The following is a 21,368-nucleotide window of genomic DNA, read 5'->3' as shown; positions in this document are numbered from 1 at the left end:
GTATACCAGACCAGAATCTGTTAAAATGATTCCTTCTATACAGAGTGATCAAAGTCACTAAATGTAATACAAAATATCAGTATTATCTGTAATTCCTTTAATGTCACTGAGAGTTGTAAACCGTATAAATTAGGAAATTAACCTGTTTCAACAAGAATTGAAAGTCAGTTATCCTATATTGGAATTGTACAATGTGTTATTCTGTGTAGCTCTGCTGAAACATCAGTCTCTCCCAACCCAGCTGAGAGGATCACAGTCCTGCAGGCATTCTTTTGGACACTAAAAGTGCAGCTCTCATTCAAATATCTGGATCCCGTGCAAGCAAATTAATGACTTGTCAGCCCTCATGTTTTTGCGTCCCCCTTCAGGCAGAAGCAGCTGGAATCTTGACAGTGCTGTTATCCATAAAAGCTCCAGCAGCAGCAGACAATTGCACCAACCACTGACCTCCAGGCAGGAACTCAACAGACTCGACCAGTAGTACTCGCCTTCGGACCCTCTCTTTCACTCACTGCAGGATGGCAGGTCCTCTCTTGGCAGGCAGGCATGAGACTCTCCCCGGGCCGATGCAGGTTGCCCAACAGAGGGTCAATGAACGAGGCCAGTGGAAGAACAAATTTGAGTTTATTCTAACTGTGGCTGGCGCAATTGTTGGACTTGGAAATATATGGAGATTTCCCTATCTTTGTTACAAGAACGGTGGGGGTGAGTCAACAAAGTCCTATTTTTGTCTTTTGGTTAAATACAGAGAGCTCCAAAAGTATTGGGACAATGGTTTGTTTCTGCACTCCAGCACTTTGGATTTGAAATGATACAATGACCTTGAGGTTAAAGTGCAAACTGACAGCTTTAATTTGAGAGTATTTTCATTCATATTGGGTAAACCGTTTAGAAATTATAGCACTTTTTGTTCATAGTCCCACCATTTTAGGGGACCAAAAGTTACTTATATGTGTATTAAAGTAGTCAAAAGTTTAGTATTTGGTCCCATATTCCTAGCACGCAATGATTACGTCAAGCTTGTGACTCTACAAACATGTTAGATGCATTTGCTGTTTGTTTTGGCTTTGTTTCAGATTATTTTGTGCCCAATAGAAATTCATGGTAAATAATATATTTGTATAATTTTGGAGTCCTTTTTATTGTAAATAAGAATAGAACATGTTTCTAAACACTTCTATATTAATGTGGATACTACCATGATTACGGATAATGCTGTATGGATCGTGAATAATGATTAATGAGAAAGTTACAGACGCACAAATATCATGCCCCCCCCCCCAAAAAAAGTGCTAACCTCCCTTATTATTGTAATGGTGAGAGGTTAGCATGTCTTGTGTATGATATTTGTGCATATGTAACTTTCTCACTCATCATTATTCATGATTAATTCATTACATGGTAGCATCCATGTTAATGTAGAGGTGTTTAGGGGGGTAGGTCCCTTTAAAAAAATGCTTTAGAACTTCCAAAATGTTCTTTAGAACTTCCAAAATACGTCTCATAGTTATGGGTCAGTAATAAAAATAATAAGTAATCATTTGAAATATGTACAGTCTGTGAGATATGTGGCTATTGATCTAATGTCTCATAACAGCTATTCTTACATTGAGCCAGTTGGCTAGCTCGAGAGTTGGTTCTGGCTCGCGAGAATACTGTTATTAAGGTCAGCTCCGTCTTAATTTTTGATTCCCATGACTAAGCAACCGTTTTTTTTTAAATTCCTGCAAAATTTCTTGACGTTTTGTACCTAAACACCATTCAGTGTCACATCAGAGAACATGAAATTAACCAAAAACATTTTTGATCTTATTCAATATTGTTCACTTATTTGCATCTTGCATGTATTTGGTGTATATTAGTACAGTTTACAATATACACTGAATGTACAAAACAGGAACACCTGCTCTTTGCATGACAGACTGACAAGGTGAATCCAGGTGAAAGCTAAGATTCCATCAATCAGTGTAGATGAGGGAGAGGAGAGAGGTTAATTAAAGAAGGATTTTAAGCCTTGAGACAATTGAGAAATGGATTGTGTATGTGTTCCATTCAGAGGGTGAATGAGCAAGACAAACGATTTATTTAAGTGCCTTTGAACAGGGTATGGTAGTAGGCGGCAGGCTCACCGGGTTGAGTGTGTCAGGAACTGCAACGATGCTGTTTTTTTTTTTTACACTCAACAGTTTCCCGTGTGTATCAAGAATAGTCCACCACCCAAAGGACATCCAGCACACTTGACTGTGGGAATCATTGGAGTCAACATGGGTCAGCATCTCTGTGGAACTCTTTCGACACATTGTGTAGTCGATACCCCGACGAATTGATGCTGTTCTGAGGGCAAAAGGGGGGTGCAACTCAATATTAGGAAGGTGTTCCTAATGTTTTGTATACTTAGTGTATACTACATGCTTAACTTGTATGTGATTCTACAATAGATACTAGAAAATATAATGTTGTATAACACACTTTCCACTCCTAATAACATTACATTGATGTTTCCAAATTTGTTCTCTTTTAATAAAAAGTTTGGTTGTGAGAGCATATGATAAAATGATCCTATTATTTTATCCAAGTCTCTCTGTCTTGTTTACAAATGCATGGTTGATTTGATTCCTGGTCAGTTCAGGCAAAAATAAAAAAGAGAAGGATTGGTTTGTTGTTTAGCATAAAGCTCCTTTAAACGACACAAAGAAACAAAGCTGCATCCAAATACTGTAGTTGAACCCCCTGAAAACTCATATCGTCTGACCCCATGGTCATTGTGCTGGTTTCGCATTCCCATTCCTTTGAGATAAGTAAGTATACATTAATTCACCTTGCATGGTAACAATTTAAAGATGATTTTTTTGTTGGGGGGAGGGGGTTCCACACTGCACTTTCAGGGGTGTGTTTGGTTTGCACAGTAGTGTGACCCGATCAGTATTGATGGAGGTTGAAAAGTCATCTGTCGCAGGCAACAGGAATTTGATTTCTAAGACTGGGTATATTGTGAGGGTGTGATCCATGGGACAAATTTAAATTTAAAGTGGCATGAAAATAAATTGGTTTGTTCAGATGTATAATGACGAAAGATACAAAGACCTATGCATACTGTCAGTGTCAACTTAATCTCAGCACCCAGAACCAAAACAGCTGTCACAAGATATTGTTAACTGAAGGTTAAAGTTTGAACATAGATTAACATCAAGCAGTCCTAATATGTGTGACTCCTTCCTGTACTGTAGGTGCGTTCTTCATCCCGTACATCTTGTACCTGGTGACCTGTGGCATCCCTCTGTTCATCCTGGAGACGGCCCTGGGACAGTACACCAGCCAGGGGGGCATCACCTGCTGGAGGAAAATCTGCCCGCTGTTTGAGGGTGAATATTGCTGTACAGTTCTGTGCACTTAAAAGTTATGTTTTCAAATGCTTTTGCTGCAGCCCAAGTAGGTTACATTGCTTTCATTGTGACACATTCTCTGGTAGGATGAGCCTGAGCCTTTGTGTGCTTTCTGCATTTCATAATGTAGATAGATGTCTTGCATGGTCTTGGTACAGCACAGTAAAGTTGAAAGATTATGGTACATCATTATGTAAAGTATAAACCATAATGAAGTAAACAGAATAAACCACTTTGCAATGAATAGTAGAGTGAGACTTAGAATAGAATGAGTAGGTGTGGTTCCTTATTCGTGCTGAGACACGAAACAAATAGTTGCTTTATGATCTTCATTCATTAAGATTGTTGTGCAGTTACATAGGGCCCCAATTTATTACCGTTCAAAAGTTTTAGAACACCTACTCATTCAAGGGTTTTTCTTTATTTGGACTATTTTCTACATTGTAGAATAATAGTGATGACATCAAAACTGTGAAATAACACATATGGAATCATGAAGTAACCAAAAAAGTGTTAAACAAATTAAAATACATTATAAATGTGAGATTCCTCAAATAGCCACCCGTTGCCTTGATGACAGCTTTGCACACTCATGGCATTCTCTCAACCAGCTTCACCTGGAATGCTTTCCCAACAATCTTGAAGGAGTTACCACATATGCTGAGCACTTGTCGACTGCTTTTCCTTCACTCTGCGGTCCGACTCATCCCAAACCATCTCAATTTGGTTGAGGTAGGGGGATTGTGGCGGCCAGGTGATCTGATGCAGCACTCCATCACTCGCCTTCTTGGTAAAATAGCCCTTACACAGCCTGGAGGTGTGTTGGGTCATTGTCCTGTTGAAAAACAAATGATAGTCCCACTGAGCCCAAACCAGATGGGAGAGGGTATCGCTGCAGAATACTGTGGTAGCCACGCTGGTTAAGTGTGCCTTGAATTCTAAATAAATCACAGACAGTGTCACCAGCAAAGCACCCCCACACCACATTACCACCTCCTCCATGCTTTACAGAGGGAAATACACATGCAGAGATAATCCGTTCACGCACACCGCGTCTCACAAGGACATATCAGTTGGAACCAAAAATCTCCAATTTGGACTCCAGATGAAAGGAAAACTTTCCACCGGTCGAATATTCATTGCTCGTGTTTCCTGGCCCAAGCAAGTCTCTTCTTATTATTGGTGTCCTTTAGTAGTGGTTTATTTGCAGCAATTTGACTATGAAGGCCCGATTCACACACAGTCTCCTCTGAACAGTTGATGTTGAGATGTGTCTGTTACTTGAGCTCTGTGAAGCATTTATTTGGGCTGCCATTTCTGAGGCTGGTAACTCTAATGAACTTATCCTCTGCAGCAGAGGTACCTCTGGGTCTTCCTGTCCTGTGGCAGTCCTCAAGAGAGCCAGTTTCATCATAGCACTTGGTGGTTTTTGCGACTGTACTTGAAGAAACGTTCAAAAGTTCTTGAAATTCTCCGTATTGACTGACCTTCATGTCTTAAAGTAAAATTAATTTTGAACTGTTGTTTCTCTTTGGTTATTTGAGCTGTTCTTGCCATAATATGGACTTGGTCTTTTACCAAATGGGGTTATCCTCTGTATACCACCCCTATCTTGTCACAACACAACCGATTGGCTCAAACGCATTAAGAAGGAAAGAAATTCCACAAATGAACTTTTAAGAAGGCACACCTGTTAATTGATTTGCATTCCAGGTGACTACCTCAGGAAGCTGGTTGAAAGAATGCCAAGAGTGTATGAAGCTGGCTATTTGAAGAATCTCAAATATAAAATATATTTGGATTTGTTTAACACTTTTTTGGTTACTACATGATTTAATTTGTGCTATTTCATAGTTTTGATGTCTTCACTATTATTAGACAATGTAGAAAATAGTAAAAATAAAGAAAAACCCTGTCTGAATTAAATGTTCACTTTTTTAAATTAATAATAATATATGCCATTTAGCTGATCCTTTTAGCTAAAGTGTCTAACTGCACAGAGATAGCATACATCTTAGCAGCAGGAAATTTACCTTTCATGACCCTGGTGTTGCTACTAGAGCCATGCTTTTACCAACTGAGTCTGAGTCCCACATTAATTGATGTCATGATCACACAGCTGAAGCAAGCACACACTCACACACACAAATAAAAAATGTGTTCAAAAATGCAAATCAGTCACACAGTCTTCGGAAGGGCTACTTGAAACATAAATTGATTTGGATCTTAGACATACAGTACTTTCAGAATGAATGTGGCCCTGTGGTAACCTTAATCTGACTAAATCGATCATGGAAGCCCAAAGGCCGGCAGGTGGCGATATTGAGTCGTGTCATTTTACCGCCCAAATGCATTGTATGTAGCCGGCAATAGTTTTGTATCCCTCATGGACCAGTTTATACCTAAAACATTCTCCATTCAGGCTGCATAGGCTGCATTTTCCTCCTTAAATATATTGTGAGAAAATGAGAGAAAAAAAAATGGGAAAATATGCTTACTTTCGTTATGAAAAAACATATTCCATCACCAGCGACTAAATGCTAATTCAAGATGTTGTGTATTGCGTTCAGCCAATCAGGTTGCATCAGGCCGTTCTCTCACCCCTAACCTAACACAGCGCTGTATTAAATCAAATCAAATGTTATTGGTCACATACACATATTTAGTAGATGTTATTGCGGGTGCAGTGAAATGATTGTGTTCCTAGCTCCAACAGTGCAGTAATATCTAATAATTCACAATAATACACACAAATCTAAAGTAAAAGAATGTTAAGCAATATATAAATATTAGGACGAGCAATGTCGGAGTGGCATTGACTAAAATACAGTAGAATAGAATACAGTATATACATATGAAATGAGTAAAGCAGTATGTAAACACTATTCAATTGACTAGTGTTCCATTATTAAAGTGACCAGTGATTTCCATTCTATGTATATAGGGCAGAAGCCTCTAAGTTGTAGGGTTGAGTAACCGGGTGGTAGCTGGCTAGTGATGGCTAGTGATGGCTATTTAACAGTCTGATGCCCTTGAGATAGAAGCTGTTTTTCAGTCTCTCGGTCCCAGTTTTTTTGCACCTGTACTGACCTCGCCTTCTGGATAGTAGCAGGGTGAACAGGCAGTGGCTCGGGTGGTTGATGTCCTTGATGATCTTTTTGGCCTTTTTGTGACATTGGGTGCTGTATGTGTCCGGGAAGGCAGGCATTGGGCAGACTGCACCACCCTCTGGAGAGCCCTGTGTTTGTGGCTGGGCTGATGAGACAGTGGATTGCGCAGTCAGATGGAACAGAGTAAATAGGCATATTGACATCATAGATGTAGCCAGTGGTATCTTGTGGAATAGACACAGGCTGGAATGCAATTTTAACAAATCAGCATTCAGGATTAGACCCACCGTTGAATAATTAAATGATAATGTCCGAGACGCCGGTGTTTGGAGGATATATTGGCATGGGTGTTGTTGGCAGACCGTGCCAATATATCCTCCAAACACTGGCTTCAAGTGCATTATCACTTTTATACAACGGTTACCAACATATTCAAATAATGATTTACATATTTTCATTAGAAACATCATTTTGATGAATTTGTTGTTCGTTCTGTCGATTTGGTTGCTAGAGACGCAACCCAGTTCAGTCTTTTTGTTCTGTATCTATAGACACGACCCAGTTGTTTGTTCTAAATATTCTATTGCCATACTGCCTGGCAACGTATTTAGGGCTAATTTATTCCTTGCCACCCACTCTGAAACTAACTGCAGCTCTTTGTTGAGTGTTGCAGTCATTTCAGTCGCTGTTGTAGCTGACGTGTATAGTGTTGAGTCATCCGCATACATAGACACTCTGGCTTTACTCAAAGTCAGTGGCATGTAGTTAGTAAAAATGTAGAAAAAAAAGCAAGGGGCCTAAACAGCTACCCTGGGGAATTCCTGATTCTAACTGGATTACATTTGAGAGGCTTCCATTAAATAGACACTGGCTGGAATGCGGTTTCAGGATTAGACCCACCCGTTGTATAATGCCAGATAATTGGACAGTTGGAAAAGATATCGGACACCTTGCAATCATGACGCAATAAGCGCCTATACATGCAGATGGTACTTGCTACAAAGTTGCAGAAAGCTAAACCAACAACCACACAAACTGAAATTGGATACATCGTAAATGCAGGTCCAATGAGGAAAAAACTTGGCTGGCATTGTTTTTGCAGAGATTTTTTTTATGGAGCATCTCAGATGCCATCTGATGACCCTAGTTTGACCAGATGTTTTCAGCAACTGATATTGGAATTTGCTTGTCATATTGGCAGGTTTGCTAGCAACAAAAAATATTTTGCTAGCTTCTAGCTTAGTGTTTGATATGAAATGCCATTTCGTCGTAATGTACAGTGTCGAGTGTCCTGACGAGGACGCAAACTTTTCTAGCAATGCCAGGCAAACCCGGCAATTACCAGTTCATTCTGTATTCTGGCTGCTCGTTGGCTAGTTAGCAGCAAGCAAGGGATAAGAACATTGCTATCGTGCATGGCTAGTATGGATCATAAAGAATGAACGACTGGGTCGAGTCTCTAAGCAACCAAAAGATGAGAAACTATGAATTTGCTTATATATATCAATATCAACAGGGAAAAAATGTATTTCTACAGGTAAATGTGTGATTTCATATTGTTTTATTCGGCAATTGTGGTATAACCTTTACATAACGTAAAAATGAATGACAGATTTATTGAGTAGTCACGCAATTTGACATCTAACTAAGATGTTTGGTGCAGTATACTGTATCTCAAGTGAAAAAAATGCATACATTTTTCGTTTCTCCGCTAAACGACAACAAACACTTAATTGAATAATCCCTTCTGTTAACCAATCAGAGACCAAGGGGCGTAGACTTCAGCTACAAGTTTTGGGGGGCTAGATCGTAAAAAAATGCCTTTTGGTCTTAATTTAAGGTGAGGCATAAGGTTAGCAGTGTGGTTAAGGTTTTTAAGAAGATACATTTTAGAAATGGGCGTGGTTTAGACTTCGTCTGTGGTAACCAGTGACGACGCTTTGGCTTGCCTCGAGAGAAAAAATGTGTGCACGAACTGACGAAAATGCCCTGGCTGAAGGCCGCGTTCAAGAGCAAGTCGGAACTAGAAAACTCGGAAATATCCGACCTGCTAACTGATTGATCGCGACACGAGTATAACTATAGGATGTCCGAAATAAAGTTACGGAAATCGAAACCTATGCCGCCTGATGTTTTAGGTGCTAACCGGTCTACAAAGGATATGAACGTTTTGCCGGCTGCACACAATGCATTTGGACAGTAAGGTGACAAGACTCAATTATGTGCCGGACAGGCCTTTGGGCTGCTGTCATTGGGAATCAACTGCAGTGAAGGTCATTTGAATAATTGTGTTAGTTTTTTTATGAGCATGTTGCTATGTTTTGCTTGTCTTCATCAGGAATGGGCTATGCCGCCCAGGTGATCACTATATATGGATGTATGACCTACATAGTGATTCTGGTGTGGGCTTTCCTCTACCTGTTCTCATCCTTCACTGCTGACCTGCCATGGGCTAACTGCAACAATGCTTGGAACACAGGTATTTACAATATTGTTGACTTGACTGAAATTTGGTGCAGAGGAGGACTGCTATGTGCATATGTTTCAACTGAAACAGACCCCAGCTGGCTGAGGGGTCCCCACTGACTGATTTTTAACACAACTTTATATGGCCTATATCTATTTAATAATTTCTTGAAATTAAAAACACAAATGTAACAGGTCCCCAAATGGCCAAATCCCCTGACTTGGTGGCAGTTTTATCAAACGGTGTATTCGAGGCTGCTGGGTTGCGATAATCTTTATAGGAGCAACTACCTCTGAAGCCTAGTTATTTTCTCTTTTTTTTATTGAACCTTTATTTAACTAGGCAAGTCAGTTAAGAACAAATTCGTATTTACAATGACGGCCTATTAACTGCCTTGTTCAGGGGCAGAAAGACAGATTTTTACCTTGTCAGCTCTGGGATTCGATCTAGCAACTGGCCCAACCACTAGGCTACCTGCCGCCACAGTAATGAAGCACAGAGTGCTACTAACAAGTAACATCCATCACTGAAATTCAATGACTCTTATCAACAACAAAAAATTCTAACCGCTTGCAGCCATGGAAGTTCAGTGAGGGGAGATCATGAGCAATCAGTGTGTTCACGTGAACATCTTCTGACAGTTTGCACAAATACTGAAGACAGTGAGAATAATGGGGGAGAAGAGCTGTCTGGTATCTTCTACCCCCCCCCCCCCCTCTCTCTCTCACACACATACACACACACACACACCTCTTTTACGCTGCTGCTACTCTCTGTTCATCATATATGCATAGTCTCTTTAACGATACCTACATGTACATACTACCTCAATAAGCCTGACTAACAGGTGTCTGTATATAGCCTTGCTACTATTTTTTCAAATGTCTTTTTACTGTTGTTTTATTTCTTTACTTACCTACACACACACACACTTTTTTTTTCTTTCTTTTTTTCGCACCATTGGTTAGAGCCTGTAAGTAAGCATTTCACTGTAAGGTCTACTACACCTGTTGTATTCAGGGCGCGTGACAAATAAACTTTTATTTGATTTGAAAGTGTTTACCTTGTCATCGGACCTCTTTAAAACATTTTCTCAGATTGAAAGAAATAGCGTTTAACATTTTAAGGGTTCATATTTCTTTCGAGTCAATTACATTAAGAGGATCTGTCTATTAGGTTGCATATCCACTTGAAGCTGTCAACTTTATAACCTGTTTCAACTAGACTTGAATGTATTTCAGATTTTTGTGTGACATTTGGCACCAAGAATGCCAGCACCAATTGGACTGTTCCACTCCTGAATGTGTCATCTTCCGTTGTGGAGTTTTGGCAGTAAGTCTATTTATAAATGCTGTGTTTTTATCCCCACTGCATCGTTCGTGATTAGATTCTTGACTCCTCAAATTATAAATGAATCAGATACTATTGTCTTATTTCTTAAAAGGAACTATTGGAATTATGAAATGATTCTTATAAGCATACAATAGACTACAATACATTTACATACAATATATTTTATTTTGTTGATCAAATGTATTGCTGTGTCAACTATTTCTCCTTACAGCCGGCGAGTGCTGAGAATGTCAGATGGAATTGAGTCATTGGGAGGCATTAGATGGGAGCTGGCTCTGTGTCTTCTGCTGTCCTGGGCCATCTGCTACTTCTGTATCTGGAAAGGAGTTAGGTCTACAGGGAAGGTGATTTTGATTTTATATATTAGCCAAGACAGTAGTTTCATAATTATGCATCATCCCAATCTCAATCAATCTTGAATTCAGAGGTAACAAACAAACATAAAATAAACAGAGGGACAGCTATTTGATGTAGCTTTAAAGTTACTTGGTGCAATGATGGGCCCATAGTTGGTATGGTGATGCCGGGAATGCTTGGCTATATTGTGTTTTCTGTATTCTACTAATCCTGTACTACTATTTCATAGGCAGCCTACTTCACGGCCACCTTCCCCTATGTAATGCTAGCGGTGCTATTTGTCCGAGGAGTGACCCTTCCAGGAGCTAAAGATGGCATATTCTACTACTTGTATCCCAATGTTACACGCCTAGCTGATCCACAGGTATTATCTGTAGTATGGGCAATTTTCCCAGACACAGATTAAGACTAGTCCTGGACGACAACAAAAAAACACTTTAAATTGAGTATTTCCATTGAACATCCTTAGTCCAGGAGTATGCTTCATTGGTGTCCAGGAAACCGGCCCTCTAAATCCTTGTTTAGTCTCGCTTCTTACTGATATACATTTCCCTTGTGCTACTTAAACATGTTCAGTTTATGACTTCAGTTTACCTCTTCTTTGTTTGTTTGTTCGTTAATAAGGTTTGGATGGATGCAGGAACCCAGATATTCTATTCTTACGCCATATGCCTGGGCTACCTGACCTCTCTTGGAAGCTACAACAAATACAACAACAACTGCTACAAGTGAGGCTTCAACTAGTGTGTGGGTTTGATTAAAAATTGGAGATAATAATTTGGCACATTGAAGATCTCACACAGTTTGCTTATTTAGCAGTACCAGGAGGTGCTATGGTCACAAGATCTCTTTAGTCAGTCAGTCTGGAGACAGGAAAAAGCACATCTGGTTAGGTGAGGTGCAGGCTGGAGAAGTAGAATGCATGGAAAAGAAAAACCACATACTCTCATGGATCTGACGCATTCCTTTTTTATCACTTAGTAATGTTTCAACAGCAAGCTGCCTTCAGGGTTTCATCTGGCAAACACTGCAGGTCAAGATCTCTTCAGAGCATATAATAACAGTTTGCTTATTCACCTACGCCAGGAGGATTCATGACACACTACCTCAATCGCCCTGAACATTAATAACATGTATTTAAATCTTATTAGACCCTTGCCAACAGTGTATGTGAAAGAGGAAGGTGTCTTTATACGTTAAACTTGTTTTGTGCCTTGCAGAGATTCCTTCTACCTGTGCTTGTTGAACAGTGGGACCAGCTTTGTGTCTGGTTTCGCCATTTTCTCCATACTGGGTTATATGGCTGGAGAACAGGGTGTGGACATCTCTGTGGTTGCTGAGTCAGGTGAGTCTTTAAAGGACATCAATCTACAATGGTATGACTCCCTATTATCCTACTGATCACCCCAAGTACTGTCTGACAACATAATTGCTCAGTATTGTGGATGGCTGAGAGAGCGGGATGCGAAGATAGACAAATTATGTTAAAGACAAACAGTATCTGATTTTCTATCCTGTCCTCAGCCTGCACTTTAATCATCAGAGAGAGCTGGCCCATCTGCTTTAGTTAGTGAGATCTGTGCCTACTTCACCTTTCTTCTGAACTTCATTTTGTCTGCATCTATACCTTGTCTGGTAGAAGCACTGTCTCAGCTCATGAAATCTACTTTTTTGACATGCATAACAGAATGTCTCGTTAAATTAATTCAATCAGATTGCATTTGGGTACATATGTTCTGTAATTTTTTCATTGTTGTGCTGCTGAAGGTCCTGGCCTGGTCTTCATAGTGTACCCTCAGGCAGTGTCCCTGCTCCCCTGCCCTCAGTTCTGGGCTATCTGCTTCTTCACCATGATCATCCTGTTGGGAGTTGATAGCCAGGTTAGAGCTCAACACACCTGGGTGTCCTGTCCCTGTTGTGTCCCTCCCTTTACCTTTCCCTCCTATGTACCTTGCCCTCTCTCTCATTTTCCCCAGTTTGTCGCCCTTGAGAGTCTTATGACCTCGGTAACGGACTTCTATCCCAACCTCATCAGAAAGGGCTACCGGAGGGAGCTTCTGCTGCTGCTCATCTGCTGCTGCTGCTACCTGGTCGGTCTCATCATGATCACAGAGGTGAGAGGTTGTTGCTCTATGACCACAGGTAGAGGTGGTTCTCTAAAACTGAACACTTAATATCAGGAACATGAATTGTGAAGTGTTATAGTGAGGTAAGTGAAATAACTTCAAAAGAATGTCAATAAAAGGTTGGATCTAAGCAGCAAATTTTCAAAAACTAAATCATAAAATATACTGAACAAAAATATAAACGCAACACGCAACAATTTCAAAGATTTTACTAAGTTAGTTCATAGAAGAAAATCTGTCAATTTAAATGAATTCATTAGGCCCTTATCTATGGATTTCACATGACTGGGCAGGGAGCAGCCATGGGTTGGCCTGGGAGGGAATAGGCCCACCCACTTGGGAGCCAGGTCCCCCCTCTAGGGAGCCAGGCCAGCCAATCAGAATGAGTTTTTCCCAACAAAAGGGCTTTATTACAGACATAAGTACTCATCAACATCACACCTCCCCAGATGATCCCACAGGTGAAGAAACCAGATGTAGAGGTCCTGGGCTGGCGTAGTTACACGTGGTTGTGTGGCCGGTTGGATATACTGCCAAATTCTCTAAAACTAAGTTGGAAGCGGCTTATGGTAGAAAAATTAAGATTAAATTCTCTGGCAACATTCCTGCAGTCAGCATGCCAATTGCACACTCCCTCAACTTGAGACATCTGTGGCATTGTGTTGTGTGAAAAAACTGCACATTTGAGTAGCCTTTATTGTCCCCCAGCACAAGGTGTACCTGTGTAATGATCATGCTGTATAATCAACTTCTTCATATGCCATACCTGTCAGTTGGATGGATTATTTTGGCAAAGGAGAAATTCCCACTAACAGGGATGTAAACAAATTTGTGCCAAAATTTGAGAGGAATAGTTAAATAAAAAATATACTTTTTGTGCGAATGGAACATTTCTGGTCTTTTATTTATTTAATTTATCTTTTATTTCAGCTCATAAAAAATGTGACCAACACTTTACATGTTGCATTTATATATTTTTTCAGTATAGTTGTTAATTAACGGTTGCATGTATCAGCTTTTATCTTAGCTGAGTAAAACTCCACTCTATCCATATATACATATCTACAGCTCAAAAACGACCCCACTGGGCACAGACGTCAATTCAATGTCTAATTTCAATGACATTACGTGGAAATAACGTTGACTCAACCAGTGTGTGCCCAGTGGGATGGTAAAGAACGTAGTTACACAGCACAAACATAGGTCAGAACCCCCACCTTACTGTGTACCAGAGTTAAGCATGCACGCGTAAATGGAACATAATTCCCTGTATGCACTTTTCTCTCTGCGTAGTTGTGCTATTCATTCGGGGTGATCAAAGAAATGAAGGTGAGGCGAAGGTGTGTCCAGGGGCGCAACTTTGGTTTTGGAAGATGGGGGGACATACAGTGCATTTGGAAAGTATTCAGACCCCTTGACCTTTTCCACATTTTGATATGTTACAGCCTTATTCTAAAATTGATTAAATTAATTGTTTTCCTCGTCAATCTACACACAATAGCCCATAATGTCAAAGCAAAATCATGTTTTTATACATTTTTGCAAATTTATTACAAATAAAAAACATAAGTATTCAGACCCTTTGCTATGAGACTCAAAATTGAGCTCAGATGCATCCCGTACCTTCTCCGCTATGGTTTCAGAGCTGGTCATGGGAGCACCTCAGCCACACTCAAGGTTCTAAACGATATCTTAACCGCCATCGATAAGAAACAATACTGTGCAGCCGTATTCATCAAACTAGCCAAGGCTTTGGACTCTGTCAATCACCACATCCTTATTGGCAGACTCAACAGCCTTGGTTTCTCAAATGATTGCCTCGCCTGGTTCACCAACTACTTCTCCGACAGAGTTCAGTGTGTCAAATCGGAGGGCCTGTTGTCAGGGCCTCTGGAAGTCTCTATGGGGGTGCCACAGGGTTCAATTATTGGGCCGACTTTCTTCTCTGTATATATCAATGATGTCGCTCTTGCTGCTGGTGAGTCTCTGATCCACCTCAACACAGACGACACCATTCTGTATACTTCTGGCCCTTCTTTGGACACTGTGTTAACAACCCTCCAGATGAGCTTCAATGCCATACAACTCTCCTTCTGTGGCCTCCAACTGCTCTTAAATACAAGTAAAACTAAATGCAAGCTCTTCAACCGATCGCTGCCTGCACCTGCCAGCCCTTCCAGCATCACTACTCTGGACGGTTCTGACTTAGAATATGTGGACAACTACAAATACCTAGGTGTCTGGTTAGACTGTAAACTCTCCTTCCAAGCTCACATAAAACATCTCCAATCCAAAGTTAAATCTAGAATTGGCTTTCTATTTCGCAACAAAGCATCCTTCTCTCATGCTGCCAAACATACCCTCGTAAAACTGACCATCTTACCGATCCTCGACTTTGGCGACGTCATTTACAAAATAGCCCCCAACACTCTACTCAACAAATTGGATGCAGTCTATCACAGTGCCATCTGTTTTGTCACCAAAGCCCCATATACTACCCACCACTGCGACCTGTACGCTCTCGTTGGCTGGCCCTCGCTTCATACTCGTCGCCAAACCCACTGGCTCCAGGTCATCTACAAGACCCTGCTAGGTAAAGTCCCCCCTTATCTCAGCTTGCTGGTCACCATAGCAACACCCACCTGTAGCACGCGTTCCAGCAGGTATATCTCACTTGTCACCCCCAAAGCCAATTCCTCCTTTGGCCGCCTCTCCTTCCAGTTCTCTGCTGCCAATGACTGGAACGAACTACAAAAATCTCTGAAACTGGAAGCACTTATCTCCCTCACTTACTTTAAGCACCAGCTGTCAGAGCAGCTCACAGATCACTGCACCTGTACATAGCCCATCTATAAATAGCCCAAACAACTACTGCTTCCCCTACTGTATTTATTTATTTATTTTGCTCCTTTGCACCCCAGTATTTCTACTTTGCACGCTCATCTACTGTCAAATCTACCATTCCAGTGTTTTACTTGCTATATTGTATTTACTTTGCCACCATGGCCTATTTATTGCCTTTACCTTCCTTTTCTCACCTCATTTGCTTACATTGTATATAGACTTATTTTTCTACTGTTATTGACTGTATGTTTGTTTTACTCCATTTTTAACTCTGTGTAGTTATATGTGTCGAACTGCTTTTATTTTTCTTGGCCAGGTCGCAGTTGTAAATGAGAACTTGTTCTCAACTAGCCTACCTGGTTAAATAAAGGTGTAATAAAAAAATTATTTAAAAAAATCCTGTTTTAATTTATCATCCTTGAGATGTTTCTACAACTTGATTGGAGGCCAACTGTGGTAAATTCAATTGATTGGACATGATTTGGAAAGGCGCACACCTGTCTATATAAGGTCCCACAGTTGACAGTGCATGTCAGAGCAAAAACCATGCCATGAGCTCGAAGGAATTGTCTGTACTCCAAGAAAGGATTGTGTCGAGGCACAAATCTGGGGAAGGGTACCAAAAAATGCCGGTAGCATTGAAGGTCCCCAAGAACACCATGGCCTCCATCATTCTTAAATGGAAGAAGATTGGAACCACCAAGACTCTTCCTAGAGCTGGCCGCCTGGGCAAACTGAGCAATCGGGGGAGAAGGGCCTTGGTCAGGGAGGTCACTCTGACAGAGCTCCAGAGTTCCTCCTGTAGAGATGAGGAAACCTTCCAGAAGGACAACCATCTCTGCAGCACTCCACCAATCAGGCCTTTATGGTAGAGCCACTCCTCAGTAAAAGGCACATGACAGCCTGCTTGGAGTTTGCCAAAAGGCACCTAAAGACTCTCAGACCATGAGAAACAAGATTCTTTGGTCTGATGAAACCAAGATTGAACTCTTTAGCCTGAATGCCAAGCGTGAAGGAAACCTGATAGCATCCCTACGGTGAAGCATGGTGGTGGCACTGTCAGCATGATGTTTTTAAGCGGCAGGGACTGGGAGACTACTCAGGATTGAGGGAAAGATGAACGGAGCAAAGTACAGAGATATCCTTGATCATAACCTACTCCAGAGTGCTCAGGACCTCAGACTGGGGCAAGGGTTCACCTTTCAACAGGACAACGACCCTAAGCACACTGCCAAGACCACGCAGGAGTGGCTTTGGGACAAGTCTCTGAATGTCCTTAAGTGGTCCAGCCAGTGCCCATATTTGAACCTGATTGAACATCTCTGAAGAGACCTGAAAATAGCTGTAATGCCAAGCTTATGGCGTCATACCGAGAAGTCTCAAGGCTGTAATCGCTGCCAAAGGTGCTTCAACAAAGTACTGAGTAACATTTTTTAAATCAATTTTAGAATAAAGCTGTAACGTAACAAAATGTGGAAAAAGTCAAGGGGTCTGAATACTTTCCGAATGCACTGTATGGATGCAGTGTAGTTTACTCAGCTACTTTGATCCAAGGCATTTATGGTTGGTTATTACAATAACTACATTTGTAAACATTGATTTGACTTTATATTAAAGTTTTATTTTCTCACAGGGTGGCCTCTACATCATCCAGCTGTTTGATCATTATGTGTGCAGTGGTGCCACTCTGCTGCTCCTCTCCATATGCCAGTCACTCAGTATTGGATGGATATATGGTAAGAATAGACATTACACTATGTAATCATGGGCAAACATACACTACTGTTCAAAAGTTTGGCGTCACTTAGAAATGTCCTTGTTTTCCATGAAAACATACATGAAATGAGTTGCAAAATTAATAGGAAATATAGTGAAGGTGTTGACAAGGTTATAAATAATGATTTTTAATTGAAATAATAATTGTGTCCTTCAAGCTTTGCTTTCATCAAAGAATCCTCAATTTGCAGCAATTATAGCCTTGCAGATCTTTGGCATTCTAATTGTCAATTTGTTGAGGTAATCTGAAGAGATTTCACCCCATGCTTCCTGAAGCACCTCCCACAAGTTGGATTGGCTTGATGGGCACTTCTTATATGGTAAAGCTGCTCCAACAACAGCTCAATAGGGTTGAGATCCGGTGACTGTGCTGGCCACTCCATTATAGACAGAATACCAGCTGACTGCTTCTTCCCTAAATAGTTTGTGCATAGTTTGGAGCTGTGCTTTGGGTCGTTATTCTGTTGGAGGAGGATATTGGCTCCAAATTAAGCGCCGTCCACAGGTTATAGCATGGCGTTGCAAAATGGAGTGGCAGCCTTCCTTTTTCAAGATCCCTTTTACTCTGTACAAATCTTCCACTTTACCACCACCACCAAAGCACCCCCAGGCCATCACATTGTCTCCACCATGCTTGACAGATGGTGTCAAGCACTCCTCCAGCATCATTTAATTTTTTCTGCGCCTCATGAATAATCTTCTTTGTGATCCGAACACCCAAACTTAGATTTGTCTGTCCATAACACTTTTTTCCAATCTTCCTCTGTCCAGTGTTTGTGTTCTTTTGCCCATCTTAATCTTTTATTTTTATTGGCCAGTCTGACATATGGCTTTTTCTTTGCAACTCTGCCTAGAAGGCCAGCATTGCGGAGTCACCTCTTCACTGTTGACATTGAGACTGATGTTTTGAGGACTTGTGAGGTGTCTGTTTCTCAAACTAGACTCTCTAATGTACTTGTCCTCTTGCTCAGTTTTGCACGGGGGCCTCCCACTCCTCTTTCTACTCTGGTTAGAGCCAGTTTGCGCTGTTCTGTGAAGGGAGTAGGACACAGCGTTGTACGAGATCTTCAGTTTCTTGGCAATTTCTAGCATGGAATAGCCTTCATTTCTCAGAAAAAGAATAGACTGATGAGTTTCAGAAGAAAGTTATTTGTTTCTGGCCATTTTGAGCCTGTAATTGAACCCACAAATGCTGATGCTCCAGATACTCAACTAGTCTAAAGAAGGCTAGTTTTATTGCTTCTTTAATCATAACAACAGTTTTCAGCTGTGCTAACATAATTGCCAAAGGGTTTTCTAATGATCAATTAGGCTTTTAAAATTATAAACTTGGATTAGCTAACACAACGTGCCATTGGAAGACAGGAGTGATGTTTGCTGATAATGGGCCTCTGTACGCATATGTAGATATTCCATAAAAAATCTGCCGTTTCCAGCTACAATAGTCATTTACAACATTAATGTCTACACAATTTGACGTTATTGTAATGGACAAAAAGGGATACAAAGTAATTGAAAATCCTTAAAGGGACTGTTCATGAGTATTTTGTCACATAACTGTCTCTGTCCAAGGTGCTGAACGCTTCTGTGACAACATTGAGGATATGATTGGCTACAGACCCTCCTCCCTGCTGAAGTACTGTTGGCTCTACATTACTCCAACTATTGGCACCGTGAGTTTAAGACCAGTGCATTTTTATCATTCTTTCACAGCAGTTATGCTTACAATATTTTGTGCTGTCCATTTAAATACAGTGTCAAGAAATAATGAAACAACATTGCTGTAAAAAAAAAAATCTCTTCAAGGTAACCTTTGTATTCTCGCTGCTGAAGTACAGCCCTCTGAAGTTCAACAACACCTATGTGTACCCGTGGTGGGCCTATGGGCTAGGCTGGATCCTGGCTATGTCCTCCCTCTCTCTCATCCCCATCACCATGGTCTACAAACTGTACCAGGCCAAAGGGACTTTCTGGCAGGTCAGTGACATTATATGATGGAACGTTTTCCTTGGGACATTTAAAAGTATGAATGATTGCATCAAGTAAGTTAAATTGAGGTACAAACAAATGTTTTTAAATTAAAAAGGCTAAATAAAATCAAATTAATCTGGTCAGAAATGCTGGGACCTTTCATTTGGGCCTTTTAACTCTAGCATACAGTTTCTGAGCTATTCTGAGATTTTGAAGAATACCTTTGCAGCAAATTGATTATACTTATATTGAGAACTCTTTGCTTCCCCAGCGCCTCCAGGCAGTCTGTCGGCCAGCAGAAGACCTTCCTATGATGAAGAAGGAGATGGCAGGTCTCTATGCTCTGGACCGTGTTACTGAAGATGAGAAGACCTACAACAATAATCTATAGAATGACTGTTCTGCTATTACTTTTCAGGCCGGTTTCCCAGACCGAGATTAAGCCTAGTCCTGGACCAAATATTATTTACCATGCTTTTTAGTCCAGGACTAGGCTTAATCTGTGTCTGGGAAACCGTCCCTTTATATTCTATTATACTCTATTTTTGTAACTTTTTTAGTAAGGGTTTTGGTTTTTGTGGGTTTAATATAGTTAATATAGTTTAATATAATATAGTTGAAGCTGGTCAGAGTTGTGCTTGAGGTATTGGTATTGTGTTTGGATTGCAGTATAGTTCATATTTTTGTATTTTGTATTAACTGAACATTTGTAGCATAATGTGTAAAATCATTGCAAAATATTTTTCTTATATGATTCAAATAATTAGTTGTAGACCATTCATAAATAAGATACACCTAGATCACCTAAACATTTTTGACCAGTTTCCCAGACTAAGCCTCGTCCTATGCTAAAAAGCACTTTCAATGGCGAATCTTCATTGAGCATGCTTTTTAGTCCAAGTCTAGGCTTAATCTGTATGTGTACACTCTGTATACAATAGGTAATCAATCCAAGACATTGACGTTTACCTTTTTATTTTCCCGGGGAAATTAATATTACACCCTGTACTTTACTGACTTTATTGTCCCCATGGGGAAATTTTGTTGCAGTGTCATGTACACTTTAATGAACTCTTTGTAATGAACTATTCTTATTTGAAGAACCAAAATGACCAGCCTCCGGATCGAATTATAAACAATAGTGTAATAAACCCCTGTGCACAAGGTCACGAAAAGATAATGCATTGCAGTCTACTGGTAAACTCCAAAGCCATTTCTGATGTCTTTATGGCCGTGTCTAGACTTGACAGTTCGTGCAGCTACATACACCTACATTTTAATTGTCTACCGTGTCCACTGCGTGTCCAGATTCCCTTTTCCCCCGCTATATTCTAATGTCAGTATGCATTCTACAAATGGTGGAATAGGCAAAATATGTCAAGAACAACCACTGATGGCAGTAGCTAACTACTGTAGCTAACTAGCCAGCTAACCTCTGTAGCTAGCAAGCAACGCTAAAGGGATTGAAAACTGGTTAGCATAACACTAGCCTATACATTTTTTTTTTAAATTCTAAATATTAGCTAGCTGGCTAGCATTTGAGTCCAGCAAACACGTTCCTCATTCTAGGAACTTATTTCCTCCATCCAACGTTATAATGAAAAGGTGCCTCTTTCCCAAAACGCAAGTTTTATGGAGACTTGTGGGAGGAGTGCTGATGACGTTGCCCGCTGTATGTGCTTTCGGTTGCCTTATTGCATCTAGACAGAGGAGAAATCCGCAGACAATGCATCCTTGACCACCTAAAGTGGTCAGACACATCTGAACACAATCAGACCACAAAGCAACTTTTGTGCGTCTAAACCCATCTTTTCAATGCTATCTTCGTATTCTGATCTAAGTCAAGTGTAGACACAACCTATCTTGGTAAACTGTTGGTCTTGCGATAAAATACTCTGCTGTGGAAGATTTGTATGCATTTTTTAGAAAATCAACAAGTACACCTTAGACATTGTGTATATACAGTGTACAAAACATTAGG

The 21,368-nt window shown here is 40.5% G+C and overlaps 1 protein-coding gene across 2 annotated transcripts; it reads left to right on the top strand.

Annotated features, from left to right (window-relative positions):
- Nucleotides 1-518: 518 nt before the first annotated feature.
- LOC139413677 (sodium- and chloride-dependent GABA transporter 2-like) lies at nt 519-20,882 on the top strand. 2 transcript variants are annotated; one of them, XM_071161337.1, is made up of 14 exons: nt 519-705; nt 3,228-3,362; nt 8,832-8,972; nt 10,202-10,292; nt 10,525-10,657; nt 10,900-11,034; nt 11,295-11,398; nt 11,891-12,015; nt 12,438-12,550; nt 12,647-12,784; nt 17,274-17,376; nt 18,989-19,089; nt 19,223-19,393; nt 19,659-20,882. In XM_071161337.1, the coding sequence occupies exons 1-14, from the start codon at nt 519-521 to the stop codon at nt 19,776-19,778; spliced, it is 1,797 nt and encodes a 598-aa protein (XP_071017438.1). In that variant the 3' UTR covers nt 19,779-20,882. The 2 variants fall into 2 exon arrangements, with proteins under 2 accessions (XP_071017438.1, XP_071017439.1); XM_071161338.1 differs by having other exon boundaries at nt 19,250-19,393; nt 19,659-19,898.
- Nucleotides 20,883-21,368: the final 486 nt, after the last annotated feature.

The sequence above is a fragment of the Oncorhynchus clarkii genome, chromosome 7, assembly GCF_045791955.1.
Source record: "Oncorhynchus clarkii lewisi isolate Uvic-CL-2024 chromosome 7, UVic_Ocla_1.0, whole genome shotgun sequence".
Taxonomy (NCBI): domain Eukaryota; kingdom Metazoa; phylum Chordata; class Actinopteri; order Salmoniformes; family Salmonidae; genus Oncorhynchus; species Oncorhynchus clarkii.
Note: the sequence above shows the minus strand (reverse complement) of the source record. Positions and strands in the feature narration are given on the sequence as shown.

Bases quoted from the DNA above. Each gene is read 5' to 3' on its own strand.
- LOC139413677 (XM_071161337.1), top strand. From the start codon at position 519: ATGGCAGGTCCTCTCTTGGCAGGCAGGCATGAGACTCTCCCCGGGCCG. The intron at 706-3,227 runs GTGAGTCAACAA...CCTGTACTGTAG, and splicing joins TTGTTACAAGAACGGTGGGG to GTGCGTTCTTCATCCCGTAC. The intron at 12,785-17,273 runs GTGAGAGGTTGT...ATTTTCTCACAG, and splicing joins GTCTCATCATGATCACAGAG to GGTGGCCTCTACATCATCCA.